Source organism: Osmerus eperlanus, chromosome 8 (genome assembly GCF_963692335.1).
Source record: "Osmerus eperlanus chromosome 8, fOsmEpe2.1, whole genome shotgun sequence".
In the NCBI taxonomy this organism is placed as follows: domain Eukaryota; kingdom Metazoa; phylum Chordata; class Actinopteri; order Osmeriformes; family Osmeridae; genus Osmerus; species Osmerus eperlanus.
In genome coordinates, this window is record NC_085025.1 from 3,314,748 (window position 1) to 3,329,100 (window position 14,353).

Below are 14,353 nucleotides of genomic sequence, written 5' to 3' on the forward strand. Positions count from 1 at the left end.
TTTGCTAGTGGAAGATTTAAATACATACGGCCATACATTAATTGATTGTGCCATATAAGGTTAGCTTAGCTAACCTGCTTTTCTTCTCATACAAACACACAGAAATGAGTCTGAAGTCAATTTCAACAAACGCAGTTCTCACCATTTTTTATTAAGTTGATCGATCAAATGGTTAGAAGCTGTGGCCGGTAGAAGTTCTGTACAGTACTGGATTTGAACGACCTCTGTTGTGCACTTGCATTAAATGTTTAGAAGGGATACAAAATATGCTAAACACAGCAATATCATTTATAGCATACAGCAAGATATATATTTTTGTTATCAAAGTGGCAATGCAGACAGTGGTTTTTGTTAATGCCCAGTTAAGATACAGAATATTGTCCTTCCGTAGTGTTCCCTACTTTTTTTTTAACAGTAAGGCAGTATGTTTTGTTTGCAGTGCATTACGGCTTTCATCAGAAAACTCTTTTGTAATTCGTTGATTCAATAAAATATACAACCTAAAGTGAAAGAAATAAACAATAAAGCCTAAAGACATAAAACATTAAGACAAAGAAGCCAAAGAAATGGTATCTTGAGTGTAAAACGTCCAAAAAGAAGAAGCTGCATCTACGTTAACAGAAGTTGGCAACAAAGCAGTATATTCTTTTAAGTGTTGAGTGGAAGAAGCTTTCAATTCAAGGAGGGGACAGTTGTTCTGTGGCGGGGTGGCCCAGTCCATTGTAAATCCCTCTTGTTGAGAGTGAGGAGTGGCATACATAGCCCCTGTGACCTTTGAACCACATGACCCCTGAACCTGAGACATCGTCACCATCACTCCAGTTTGAGCAGCTCCACATCGAAAATGAGAGTGGCGTTAGGAGGGATGACCCCTGGGTGGCCTGTCGCTCCGTATGCCATGTCCGGCGTACAGGTGATCTTAGCCCGTTGGCCCAGGCTCATCTGCAGGGTGTGGAGAGAGGAGGGAGAGGGGGTTATGAAGGTAAGGCTGTGTGACACCTGTGTGTGTGTGTTCTACTGCAGGTGTCTTGTCTCACCTGTGCAACTCCCTCTTCCCAGCCCTTGATCACCTCCTGCCGTCCAATCTTGAACTTGAAGGGCTTGTTTCTGTCTCGAGAAGAGTCAAACTTCTTCCCATTCTGGAGCATCCCTGACACGGAGAGACCACAAAGTCTCATTCATCTTAACCATCAAAAATATAAAAAAAATAACTCTCATTGTACTGTCTAAACACCACAAACAGGAAATGCTCACACGCAAGTCATTGTTACACACTAGTTAGATGTTTCTACAGTTCTTCAACTCGAGCATTGTGTGTGTTCCTGCTTCCCTTGTTTCTAAGACCAAACAAAGCCTCTCCTTCATGTCGGAAAAGCATTTCAACATCAAAGCAAAGATGAAGGCAGCTTTTAATAATTCAGGGATGTCCTAAAACCATGGACTGATTACACTGGTCCTCCTTATTCTGATCTTGCGCTTGTTTCAGTGGTTTCAATGGACAAGTGAATGTGGAATATGATGCATTGGCCTGATTCAGTAGATTATTTCTGAAGTTAAGTAGGCCATTGCTAGCCTGCATCTGGACCACAGGGGAGCATGTGCTGGGTCCATGTGTGCATGTGCGTGAACTTTGCTGACCATTCAGGCATGCTGATACAATAAACCTCATTGGACACTTCCACAACATGCTTTTAGCCACTGCAAAGAATGACGAACTTGAGATATTTATGTATTTTTTTAAGCACAAAAAAGAAGTGTGTTAAGGCTGAGGAACCAAGTGCCAGGTCCCTTCAGAGGAGTAGCCTGTTATAGACCCAGCAGAAACATTCACCTTACCCACGGTATCAAATATCAACCTGAACCCAGATACCCCAAAATATCCCGCTGGGTAAGACAATATTAATAATCAACACCAGCCTATAAGGCATGGCCGTGTATAAAGGTGGCGAGGGGATTTTAGTATCAGGTGGAACACCTCTTAATGAAGCCGTCCTTGGTCATTTACATAGTCACACCGAGATAGACGAATGATTCCACCACACGCAGACATAACATCAGCGTAAATAGTTGCCATTAAAACCAGCCAACTAGAGCGATGAATCTTTGTACTGAAACTGTACTGCCTGCTTCTCCCCTTACAGTCCTCCCTAAACTTAGCCTAGCAAGAGCTGATGCTTCCAGGAATCCCTGTTGCACAGATATCAGTGGGCTCCTGGCCTGGAGTCACAAGGGACATGCCTGCACGGGTCTTATAGAAACTCCCTGGTTCAGGTCTGGGTGATTACCATCTGTTAATACTCTCCCACTGGCAAACCACAAGCCCTCTGTTGAAGCCTATTTCTTTCTTAACCCTTGTGTTATCTTCGGGTCATTCTGACCCACCGTCGTATTGCGACAACTTTACCGCATACGAAAACAAATTGAAGCATTTTCTTTTAACCGTTGGGCTGTCTCAGACCCCCCACATTGCGAAGGTTAAAAGAAAATTATTTTTATTTGTTTTTGTATTGGGTAAAATTGGGTAAACACAACAATGGTTCGTTATGAACCTTTGGGTCATGTGACCCGAAGGCAGCACAAGGGTTAAATCTGTCTGAGCTCTTTCATTTAGAAAAAACCTTTACTGGCTTTTCTGGCTGAAACCAAACAAATGATCACTGTTGTGATAATTTTCAGTGGATTCTTGTTCCACTAGTCTCTGAGGGTCCAAACTGTACAGATTAAAGGGAAAAACAGTCGTGTGTCGGTGATCAGGAGACGAACAGAGAGCTCAGAGAAACAAGCCAACAAGCCCAGTGGTCGAATTGAACCGGAGCTGAGTTGGGGTGAGGTCCCTGCAAATGAGCTGTTTTGAAACAAGGCAGGGCCATTCATTTCCTGCGGCTCAGCCCCGGTCCCAGACAGACTGTCTTAAGTAGCGTGAGAGCTCAGAGCTCAGTAGGACTCCGGCTCTATCTGGAAAAGCTGGGTGAAGGGGGGGCTATTTTTACCCTGTTTACTGTATCCCTGTCTTAGCCCCTGTCTAGCAGGCTGGCCGGACAGCCTTCTCAGCCGAGGCCCGATGAAACCAGATAGCGCACGTATGCCATCTGCTTATGACACACTATCGTAGACGCGTTGGCACATCTCAGGGCTGCAAACGCAAATGTGTCGACGTAAAGAAAACCTGTTCGTGCGTCGTTTATCTTTCAGGAGATGGAAGATGAGGAGGGTGTAGGCTTTCATTTCTTCAGAGTTTAATTAGGCAACATGGTCACGGCTAACGTAGGTTATGAGCTCCAAAGATGTGCCTGGTTTAAACCTGAGCCATGACGCTTTGCTGTTTTAACTGTGAAGAAAAGAATCATAAAAAGTATGTGTGTTGAGTCCACCTCTGAGGCTGTGTATCATATGTGGGATGGAGTAGGCAACAACTGCTTACATTTTTTGTCTAACTATTCTAGCTGTTCTGCTAATAGATAGAACCCACCATATATGATTCCCTGTGCGTACAACTCTTAAACTCACCACACCAACACAGCCCTGCATTGCACCAATAATCCCCCATTAAAAACATTCCACAGAAGACACGTTCAATCCTTGAAATGTTTGTTTCTATTTCAGTGCGACACCCTGACCAAGTGGCCGAGTGGCTAAGTTGTCACGTTTCACGGGAGCAGTGCTCAACTAAAACGTGGAGAGAGATGCCTCATTTATCTTTATGACATCATGACTGCGAGGTCCGGGGAGATCCTTGAGGAGAAGGCCCTGCATCATCCACAATACTATGATCACAAGTCATCACCTCACCCTTCCTCATCAATCACACCAGCATCGTGTTTAGGGATCTTACCTCAACTAAACTCCTAACTGTCAGTCAGAAAGGCAGGAAGTTCCCACACTAAACCTTGTTCAGGTTCCTCCTACCGGCCTCTCTTTCCACTTAACGTTGTTAGTGTTGTACCTAGCTGTGATGACAGGGGAGTAAAAAGCAGAACCTCCAGGCAGATCTCAGTGTTTCCATGAATAGACCACCGGGCACGAGAGGGAGAGATAATTGATTTGTTCTGCCTGTTAGGACTGGGTGGGCCCTTCTGAAGGGCCTGTGTTTGACAGAGTGACCTCCGGGCTAATTTAGGTTCCTAAAACCGTAGATGAAATGCTGTCTAACAGACCGCAAGGCCCTCCAAGTGCATGTTTGTATAAGCACTGAATATCTTGATGAGAAAGTAAAAACTTTGAAAAACGCTATGAAGTGGATCTGGCTGTTTCACAGCGAACCAACTATTTGCTTAGTTGCTCAGGAAGGTTATGATGTCGCAACTGTGCTTGGTTTGGGATTTGAAGGATTCTCTGTTTTTAGCCATAATGTGAGTTGTTATGGTTGTCGCCACACTAACACAGCGTGGTAAGCATCATGCTTTCAATAAAACCACCTACTCCATAACACTGGAGACTAACTCAATAAGAGTTTGCAGCAAAAAAAAGGTAGCTGTGTTAGGCTAATAAATCTACTTCCAGTTGGCTTGACACGAAAGCTTCATTATTCCCTGGATCTGGCACAAACAGCTGAGCTGGATAGAGGACTGAGAGAGAGAGGCAGGGAGAGGGGGAGGAGGGAGAGAGGCAGGGAGAGGGGTAGGAGGGAGAGGCAGGGAGAGGGGGGGAGAGAGAGGCAGGGAGAGGGGGGGGGAGAGGCAGGGAGAGGGGGGGGGAGAGGCAGGGAGAGGGGGGGAGAGAGAGGCAGGGAGAGGGGGGGAGAGAGGCAGGGAGAGAGGCAGGGAGAGGGGGAGGAGGGAGAGAAGCAGGGAGAGGAGGGAGAGAGAGGCAGGGAGGGGGGGGGGAGAGGCAGGGAGAGGGGGGGGAAGGCAGGGAGAGAGGCAGGGAGAGGGGGAGGAGGGAGAGAGAGGCAGGGAGAGGGGGAGGAGGGAGAAAGAAGCAGGGAGAGGGGGAGGAGGGAGAGAGAGGCAGGGAGAGGGGGAGGAGGGAGAGAGAAGCAGGGAGAGGGGGAGGAGGGAGAGACAGGCAGGGAGAGGGGGAGGAGGGAGAGAGAGGCAGGGAGAGGGGGAGGAGGGAGAGAGAAGCAGGGAGAGGGGGAGGAGGGAGAGAGAAGCAGGAGAGGGGGAGGAGGGAGAGAGAAGCAGGGATAGGGGGAGGAGGGAGAGAAGCAGGGTGAGGAGAGACAGACATAGAGGGATAGAGATAGGATGAGAGAGAGAGGGAGAGGAGATGACGAAAGCACACACAGCATTAGCACTCCTCTAATAGGGTCAACTTCCCTGCAGACATCAACACAGCAGCTCCACGGGCCTTAATATAGCCTGGTGCTGCAGTGCAGGGCCTCCGAGCCCACAGACATAGCTCTGCAGCTGACTCGCTGAGACCAATAGAGGAGCACTGCACGACAACCTCAACCAACCAAGACAATGTTTTAATCTATTAATTTAAGCAGAAACCCCCTTTCAGGTGATGTTTGGTGGGTTCTTGTTTTCTCCCTGTGTGACACTTAACAAGATCAAGTTTGGCCAAAGTGGAGTTCTAAATTTTCGAACATATTTGTCAGCACTCGTAATAACTCCTGGGGAGAGGGATCAGTCTGGCGCCCCAAAAAATTATAAATAAAATATAATCTCCTGGAAGTAAATTGATAAAACATCCGGTCTTCAATTATGTCTTTTTGCATGTTCAGCCTTTAATCCAGATTTAATTCAGTCAGTTCCTTATGGAATACAGTCATGTAGAGTATCATCCGTGTTAGTACCATGACCGGATTGTAACCATGGATCATGGCTACGGTAAAACTACCTGTTATTGCACATTTCTACTAATCAGAGGTTAGAATTCTAAAAAAGGTTGACGGGAGATAAACACTATCTGGGTTAACTTGTGACATGGACACTATAAAATCATCCTGTCTCACTGTAGGATTCATCCTTATCTGTAAGTCCTCTGTTCTAAGAGGAATTGTGCAGATAATTCCTTGACATAAGTTGATTACAGTCTGAATTTGTGTAAGTGTGGCTACTGTCCAGCTTTTGAAGTGAAACAAGTTATTGGGGCTAAATGTAAACATTATAAACAGATGGAACAACAGAAAGGAGTCTTGCTTGCTTGCTTTACCTGTGTAATGTACCACACATGTCTGGCCCTTCTTTGGAAAAGTCCTTCCTGTCAAGAAGAAAACACAGAAATAATTTGTGTCCAAGAAGGTCCTCGACTTGAATAAAAATAAGATTGTTAATTCCCCCCAAATACCGACACTCCTCCACAGCCTAATCGAGTAAAAAAAAAAAAAAAAAAAACTGCCTTAAGACTTTCAGAAAATAATATAGCAACGTGTTTAAATAAATATAAAAATCAAACGTTGCCGAAGTACAACTATTTATATCAAGGGTATCTTTCTCGTGCGTTAGGTAAAGGGTTTGCTGGAGGCAGCATCTTGCAGAATATGCTTTTCGAGACTTCTGGAAAGATTGTTCTGGGCTAGTAGGACAAACCACCGCCGCTCACAACCGTCTAAAAATTGTACGGGCTGTTACAGTGGGTTATTAGAGTGTAATTCCTTGCATCGCCGTCACTTGCACAAAACGCAAATTCAGAACATGAATATCGCATTATCAAGATAATCTGAAAACAATCAAACAAAAATTGCTGCAGAACAATCCCTATTCCCTTTTCATGACGAAACAGAAGCAAAGATAAACCAACTCACCATCTCCTGGAGATATTGTTTCGACGTCCACACCCATTTTGAAAAATATATAAACAATTGGATTTAAAGCAAACTAAAAGCAGGTTATATAGCTATACTGGTGGCTACTGTGCAAGCTACAGTAAGACCATTCATGCACAGATCCACATCGGTCTGCGTCTGCGAGATTGTATTACACCACTAGGTGAAGATATCCCTTACTATGAGATGTTAAACGTCCGCTCAATGTCGTCGTAAACCGTACCGTTGTGAGCCAAATATTGGACAATTATTTTGTAAATAGCAAATTATCTCTAGATTAATATACACTTACGTATGGAGTTGTAAAATGTACCTTATTCATAAAAATAAAAAATATATATATCCATTACCTCAAGCATAATACCTTCAACGAAATACGATTTTCCTATCCTACAGCGCCATCTTGTGGTTAACATCTGAATAACGTAGAAAAGTAATAAAACGTCAAATCCCATAATTCCCAGTTTTATCAAACTTTTCAGTTCCAGGTCCATCGAGAAACTATTCAAGCCGGGGAAAAGTAAACTAAACGTGGGAAACTGGTTAATGATTTGTTTTAGTAATTTGGTATTACCTGCACAAATGCGTTTATCATATTAATAAGAACTTGACAGGTCGCAAGCCTCTGTCAAGTGTCAACGTCGTAAGTGCATTATTTATCTGTGTTCATGCATGGCTGTCTGCTAGCCGTTAGTTGCTGTCACGATGCTATGTTTATTAGTTACGAATCAATGTTCACTTCCTAGAACTTTTTAAATAAACGTGGTATTATTGCATTTGACTTCTAAACAACCCCAACACAAAGTGAAGCCTTTATATTCAAGAACATCAACAGAAAGCTTGGCTACGTCATACGCTACGTTAGACGCTACAGGTATTAGCAACCCCGCTTGCTGTAGCCAACTGCACCGCCCCCTATGTGAGACACATCTATCCTTTACAGGTAATGTGAGGTTCCTCCACAGTGGTTCCCAGGGCACTAGTGTGTTATATACACTGATCTGCGTAGCTAAGGTCACACAGGCCTAAGCAGCTCAGTCCATTTCTCATGTAGTGGGGTGATTAAGGATTTCACCCTGACAAAGACACAGGGAAGAGGCTTTTCCTATTCTTAGTGTGTGATGGCAGCCGGTGTTGACTAGTTAGAGCTAGTTAGTCCCCTGCATGACAACCTCACCTAAGGCTTGGATTCTCCTTTCTCTTTCATCAATGTTACAGATTGAGTGATATCCTTTAATTTCCTCTCGTTCGTCAGGTTAACCTGTGCTCCCCTCTCTTGTCAGTATGGATCTGGGCAAAGCCAAGCTGCTAAGGACGGGACTGAACACTCTCCACCAGGCTATCCACCCTGTCCACGGGTTAGCGTGGACGGATGGGAAGCAAGTCTGCCTCACCTCTCTCTGCTGCGTCAACGGGGAAGTCAAGTTCGGCGACACCAACGTCATCGGGCAGTTTGAGCATGTGCTGGGGCTCTTCTGGGGCCCGCTGTGTTGCTCCGGCTCCGCGGCGCTGCTGGCCGTCCAGCACAAGAAGCACGTGACCGTGTGGCAGCTGCAGCTGAGCTCCCTGGAGCAGAACAAGCTGCTGTGCACCCAGACCTGCGAGATGAGCGAGCCCTTCCCCCTGCTCTCCCAGGGCTGTGTGTGGCACCCTAAGATGGACATTCTGGTGGTGCTGACCAAGAAGGACGCCTCGGTGCTCTTCTCCGTCCGGGTGGACAACCGCCGGGTGAAGGCGGAGATCCGAGCCAGCGGACTGATCCACTGTGCCTGCTGGACCCAGGACGGCACGCGCCTGGTGATCGCTATAGGCAGCGCCCTGCACTCCTACATCTGGAACGACATCCAGAAGAGTCTGGTGCCGTGCTCTTTCTGCCCCGTCTTCGACGTGGCTGGTTACATCTGCGCCATCGAGTCCACGGGGGAGGCCCAGGTGGCCGTGGCGACAGAGCTGCCCCTGGACAGGATCTGTGGGCTGAACGCGGGGATGGCTTTCGACCTGCCCGCAGATGGTGAGCACCTGTCAGGGGAGGGCTCTCCCGTGGTCCTGCTGGACGAGGACGGCTGTCTGGACCGGAGGAGGTCCTTTAACTTTGACAGGTCCTGCATCTCCTCAAACTCGGGTCCCATGGACCTCACCCACATCCTGGCCAGACACCGGCGCTCAGACCCCAGCCCCCTCATCCACCTCCGCCGCAAGGACCACCTGACAGGCTCCGGGCAGGACTCCTCACACCTGATCCTGGTCACCTACGAACGTAAGGTCACCACCACACGTAAGGTGAGCATTCCTGGCATCCTTGTCCCGGACATCGTGGCCTTTGACCCAAGGGGCGGTACGGTGGCAGTGGCGTCTAACACCTGTAACATGGTGCTGGTCTACTGCATCATGCCCTCGGCCATGCCCAACGTCCAGCAAATCTCCCTGCAGAAGAACGAGAGGCCCAAGGGAGTGTGCTTCCTCACTGACAAGATGCTGCTGATGATGGTGGGAAAGCAGAAGTCCAACGACCCAGCCTTCCTCCCCTCCTCCAACACTGACAAGTACCTCCTGAGAATCACCTACAAGGAGCTTGTGTACGATGGAGAAGCCCCCAAAGCCTGCTCCCCGAGCCCAGGAAACCCCGATTCCCCTTTCATCTTCCACCACGGGATTAGGAGACACTCGGAGTCCTCCGGCAAGGAGGAGCGAGAGCATGTGGGGGGGATAAAGGAGTTGGTGCTGCCTAGCGGGGCTGTAATCTCGTCTGCGTCACCCAGGAACAGCCGCAGGCTGGTGGAGGAGGTCAGGAGCCCTGAGCCCAGCCCCTTCGCCAGCTCCACGGACTTCTCCGACCGCGCCGCCTCCAGTGCCTCCTCCGTCACGGTGGAGAACTTCGACATGGATCACGTCCACCGCATGTCCTCGCTGGCCGTGTCCGGCCAGGCCAGCCGCGAGTCCAGCCGACCCTGCTCCCCGCGCTTCGACCCAGCGGACAAGTTCCACACCGACCCCACCCTTCCCAAGACCACCTGCCTCCCCAAGGAGCGACCGGTGGACCAGCTCAACAACAACATGGAGAGGATCTTCACACGGTTTGCCGACATGCAGCAGTGCCTGGCAGAGATCAGAGACTTCACCCAGAACGGGAAGAAGGCCCAGGGGGGCTACCCCAACGCTTGCGAGCCCCCCTATGTCAACGTCACATGCCAGGTAGGCGCTTAAGGGTGGCACATGTCTGCACATGTGGGTTCTTTCAGTTGATACTGAGTCTATTTGAGGTGAGACACTGATGGGAAGAGGTTTTTTAAGGTGAAGGTTTTATGTCATCGGATTACTGTCTGTCGGGATAACACAACGCTATGGAAAGACCTTGTATAGAAATACCTCAGATAATGGGATCATACACTTGCCTACGAGTGAATTGGTGTTTTGTCACATGTGCAAAGCTTGTATACCTGCAGACCCCCACAGGCCCACAGTGTTTATAGTGTGACACCCATCATCAGCAGGTGCCAGATTAAGACATTGTTTGTGTTGCAAGGATAGTCTTCGCCACAGGGTCAAGCAAAGGAGCTGAACACCCTCATTTACCTCTCCTTCTCTCCCTCTCCCCCTCCCCCGTCTCTCCTTCTCGCCCTGTCTCCCCCTCTCCTTCTCCCCCCTGTCTCCCCCTCTCATTCTCCCCCCTGTCTCCCCCTCTCATTCTCCCCCTGTCTCCCCCTCTCCTTCTCCCCCGTCTCTCCTTCTCCTCCTGTCTCCCCCTCTCATTCTCCCCCTGTCTCCCCCTCTCCTTCTCCCCCGTCTCTCCCTCTCCTTCTCCCCCTGTCTCCCCCTCTCCTTCTCCCCCTGTCTCCCCCTCTCCTTCTCCCCCCTGTCTCCCCCTCTCATTCTCCCCCTGTCTCCCCCTCTCCCCCTCCCCCGTCTCTCCTTCTCCCCCCTGTCTCCCCCTCTCCCCCCTGTCTCCCCCTCTCCTTCTCCCCCCTGTCTCCCCCTCTCATTCTCCCCCTGTCTCCCCCTCTCCCCCTCCCCCGTCTCTCCTTCTCCCCCCTGTCTCCCCCTCTCCCCCCTGTCTCCCCCTCTCCCCCTCCCCCGTCTCTCCTTCTCCCCCGTCTCCCCCTCTCCTTCTCCCCCCTGTCTCCCCCTCTCATTCTCCCCCTGTCTCCCCCTCTCCTTCTCCCCCTGTCTCCCCCTCTCCTTCTCCCCCTGTCTCTCCCTCTCCTTCTCCCCCTGTCTCCCCCTCTCCTTCTCCCCTTGTCTCCCCCTCTCCTTCTCCCCCTGTCTCCCCCTCTCCTTCTCCCCCTGTCTCCCCCTCTCCTTCTCCCCCCTGTCTCCCCCTCTATTTCTCCCCCCTGTCTCCCCCTTTCCTTCTCCCCCTGTCTCCCCCTCTCCTTCTCCCCCTGTCTCCCCCTCTCTTTCTCCCCCCTGTCTCCCCCTCTCCCCCTCTCCTTCTCCCCCCTGTCTCCCCCTCTCCTTCTCCCCCCTGTCTCCCCCTCTCCCCCTCTCCTTCTCCCCCCTGTCTCCCCCTCTCCTTCTCCCCCCTGTCTCCCCCTCTCCTTCTCCCCCCTGTCTCCCCCTCTTTCTCCCCCCTGTCTCCCCCTCTCTTTCTCCCCCCGTCTCCCCTCCTCCATCCTGTCTCCCCTCGTCCCCCCGTCTCCCTCTCCCCCCCTCCCCCATCTGCAGAAGCAGCTGTCTGAGAACGTGTTTATAGACGAGAGGAGGCCGGTCCTGCTGTGCGAGGGGAAGCTGTGCCTGCGAGTCCTGCAGGAGCTATTCAACATCTCCATAGTGGAGATGATGTATGGTACGTACAGCCAATCAGGACTCACCTCCACTGCACACCATAGTGGAGATGATGTATGGTACGCACAGCATGTCAGGGCTCACTTCCACAGCTCACCATAGTGGAGATGATGTATGGTACGTACAGACAATCAGGGCTCACCTCCACAGCACACCATAGTGGAGATGATCTCTGGTACGTACAGACAATCAGGGCTCACCTCCACAGCACACCATAGTGGAGATTATCTCTGGTACGTACAGCACGTCAGCTCCACAGCACACCATAGTGGAGATGATCTCTGGTACGTTCTCTGGTACGTACAGCACGTCAGCTCCACAGCACACCATAGTGGAGATGATCTCTGGTACGTACAGACAATCAGGGCTCACCTCCACAGCACACCATAGTGGAGATTATCTCTGGTACGTACAGCACGTCAGCTCCACAGCACACCATAGTGGAGATGATGTATGGTACGTACAGACAATCAGGGCTCACCTCCACAGCACACCATAGTGGAGATTATCTCTGGTACGTACAGCACGTCAGCTCCACAGCACACCATAGTGGAGATGATGTATGGTACGTACAGACAATCAGGGCTCACCTCCACAGCACACCATAGTGGAGATTATCTCTGGTACGTACAGCACGTCAGCTCCACAGCACACCATAGTGGAGATGATGTATGGTACGTACAGCCAATCAGGGCTCACCCCACAGCACACCATAGTGGAGATTATCTCTGGTACGTACAGCACGTCAGCTCCACAGCACACCATAGTGGAGATGATGTATGGTACGTACAGCCAATCAGGGCTCACCCCACAGCACACCATAGTGGAGATTATCTCTGGTATGTACAGCACGTCAGCTCCACAGCACACCATAGTGGAGATGATGTATGGTACGTACAGCCAATCAGGGCTCACCCCACAGCACACCATAGTGGAGATTATCTCTGGTATGTACAGCACGTCAGCTCCACAGCACACCATAGTGGAGATGATGTATGGTACGTACAGCCAATCAGGGCTCACCCCACAGCACACACTCTCCCAGCACAACCAGGGAACTGGAACCCACGTCCACAGCTTCCTCACACGTTTGTGCTGACGAGCAATTCCTCAGAAAACCAACCTCACTTGGCTTGTTTAATGGGAACTAGTACAAAAGAATAGTTGTTACGGTCAGGCTATCCTTTTCCCTTCAGGTAGGAATGGTGCATGTGTAACTAACACTATGGTGTTAGTCGTATATGTACTTTTTAAACAGAAAGGTTTGACAGCAGAAATTGTTCTTCAGTCGAGGGAGGAATTTAATGCAGGCTATTACTGGAAGTGATTAACAGCCTTGATGAGATTACAAAGCCTTAAAAGCAAGCTGCTTACAGCTCCACACGAGAAGTTTGTGTCTTGCTTATAGAACTCTAAAATACTCCTGGTTGGTATAATCCCATCGGTCAACTGAGCAGTTTTGTTTTGTTTTCTGGTCGACCCGTTAAATTTACATTTATGCTTTTAGCAGACGCTTTTATCCAAAGCGACTTCCAAGAGAGAGTTTTACAAAGGTGCATAGGTCACTGATCATAACAACGAGATAGCCCCAAACATTGCGGGTAGCCAAACATGAAGCATACATTGTGAAAACCAAATAAGTCCCAAAGGGAAGAACAATAACAGCATGTAGTTAGACAAGGTACAATTAAACAGCAAGAACCACAAAGTTGTGTCAATGGCAGTCATGTTGGCATGCTTTGTCATCGTACAGCGAGGCTGTGTTACGTAAAGACACAGGCGCATGAGTGGACTGGGCCATCTCTCCTGTCTGCAGGGCCGCTCTGGGTGGTGTTGGTTGCCGACGGGGAAGGCTTTGTGCCGCTGGCGTTCAAGCCCAAGGAAGAGCTCACGGTCCGGAACGGGAAGAGGAAATCCCCCCTGAGGTCTCCTGGAACTCCCGAGGGGTCTTGTCCGTCCAGTCCCGTCCAGCGCAGCACCAATAACCACACCTCAGCCTCGATATAGACACCTCAGCCTCGATATGGACACCTCAGCCTCGATATGGACACCTCAGCCTCGATATGGACACCTCAGCCTCGATATAGACACCTCAGCCTCGATATAGACACCTCAGCCTCGATATAGACACCTCAGCCTCGATATAGACACCTCAGCCTCGATATAGACACCTCAGCCTCGATATAGACACCTCAGCCTCGATATAGACACCTCAGCCTCGATATAGACACCTCAGCCTCGATATGGACACCTCACCTCAGCCTCGATATAGACACCTCAGCCTCGATATAGACACCTCAGCCTCGATATAGACACCTCAGCCTCGATATAGACACCTCAGCCTCGATATAGACACCTTAGCCTCTCCTCTGCAGGGCCTCGTCATAGCACTGAGAACCCATCATCATCCCATTCTAACACGACTCTCCAACTTCACACACCCATTTTTTTTTTTTTTCGTTCACCTGAGGATATATATTTTTTTACTGTTCTGTTTAAGATGATAATTGTGCTTTTGAAATACCCACCTTTCGATCAGAATGTTTACATGTATTTCTGAAAGGCAGTAATGAGATTACCGTCTGTGAGCAGGTAGGATGAATACAGTCATGTTTTTGCTGCTATAGCTACACTTTGCAACTCTGAAGGTTGTTTTCTGTGTTATATGACTATTTTAAATTAAAGTCTTTACATGTTTAAAAGGCATATCATTTATATACTAGATACTGTTCTATGCAAGTAGTACTACCAGTATGAGTGGCTAGGGAGGTGTGCTAAAGTGCCACTAGGGGGTGCAAGAGATTTAGAAATCAACCAATAATAAACAACTCTGGTGCAGTTTACATTATGTCATAATTG

The 14,353-nt window shown here is 49.2% G+C and overlaps 2 protein-coding genes across 4 annotated transcripts; one reads left to right on the plus strand and one right to left on the minus strand.

The window, feature by feature from the left end:
* Positions 1-120: 120 nt before the first annotated feature.
* fkbp1b (FKBP prolyl isomerase 1B) lies at positions 121-6,851 on the minus strand. Its single transcript, XM_062467974.1, has 4 exons — positions 6,692-6,851; positions 6,100-6,147; positions 1,038-1,150; positions 121-942 (listed from the first exon to the last, which is right to left on the minus strand). Exons 1-4 carry the CDS (start codon positions 6,726-6,728, stop codon positions 814-816), a joined length of 327 nt encoding a protein of 108 aa, XP_062323958.1. The 5' UTR covers positions 6,729-6,851; the 3' UTR covers positions 121-813.
* Positions 6,852-7,292: 441 nt separating this feature from the next.
* wdcp (WD repeat and coiled coil containing) lies at positions 7,293-14,346 on the plus strand. Of its 3 annotated transcripts, none has more exons than XM_062467896.1 (4): positions 7,293-7,355; positions 7,996-9,904; positions 11,375-11,495; positions 13,311-14,346. In XM_062467896.1, exons 2-4 carry the CDS (start codon positions 7,997-7,999, stop codon positions 13,499-13,501), a joined length of 2,220 nt encoding a protein of 739 aa, XP_062323880.1. In that variant the 5' UTR covers positions 7,293-7,355; position 7,996; the 3' UTR covers positions 13,502-14,346. The 3 variants fall into 3 exon arrangements, with proteins under 3 accessions (XP_062323880.1, XP_062323881.1, XP_062323879.1); XM_062467897.1 differs by lacking the exon at positions 7,293-7,355 and having other exon boundaries at positions 7,707-9,904; positions 13,311-13,485; positions 13,566-14,346; XM_062467895.1 differs by lacking the exon at positions 7,293-7,355 and having other exon boundaries at positions 7,707-9,904.
* Positions 14,347-14,353: the final 7 nt, after the last annotated feature.

What these genes read in the sequence shown, in the direction of transcription:
- fkbp1b (XM_062467974.1), bottom strand. Translation starts at nt 6,728, where the DNA reads ATGGGTGTGGACGTCGAAACAATATCTCCAGGAGATG. An exon ending in AACAATATCTCCAGGAGATG is followed by an intron (nt 6,148 to 6,691) that starts GTGAGTTGGTTT and finishes TCTTCTTGACAG; the next exon opens with GAAGGACTTTTCCAAAGAAG. An exon ending in GGGAAGAGGGAGTTGCACAG is followed by an intron (nt 943 to 1,037) that starts GTGAGACAAGAC and finishes CACACCCTGCAG; the next exon opens with ATGAGCCTGGGCCAACGGGC.
- wdcp (XM_062467896.1), top strand. Translation starts at nt 7,997, where the DNA reads ATGGATCTGGGCAAAGCCAAGCTGCTAAGGACGGGACTGAACACTCTC. An exon ending in ATGTCAACGTCACATGCCAG is followed by an intron (nt 9,905 to 11,374) that starts GTAGGCGCTTAA and finishes CCCCATCTGCAG; the next exon opens with AAGCAGCTGTCTGAGAACGT. An exon ending in CATAGTGGAGATGATGTATG is followed by an intron (nt 11,496 to 13,310) that starts GTACGTACAGCC and finishes TCCTGTCTGCAG; the next exon opens with GGCCGCTCTGGGTGGTGTTG.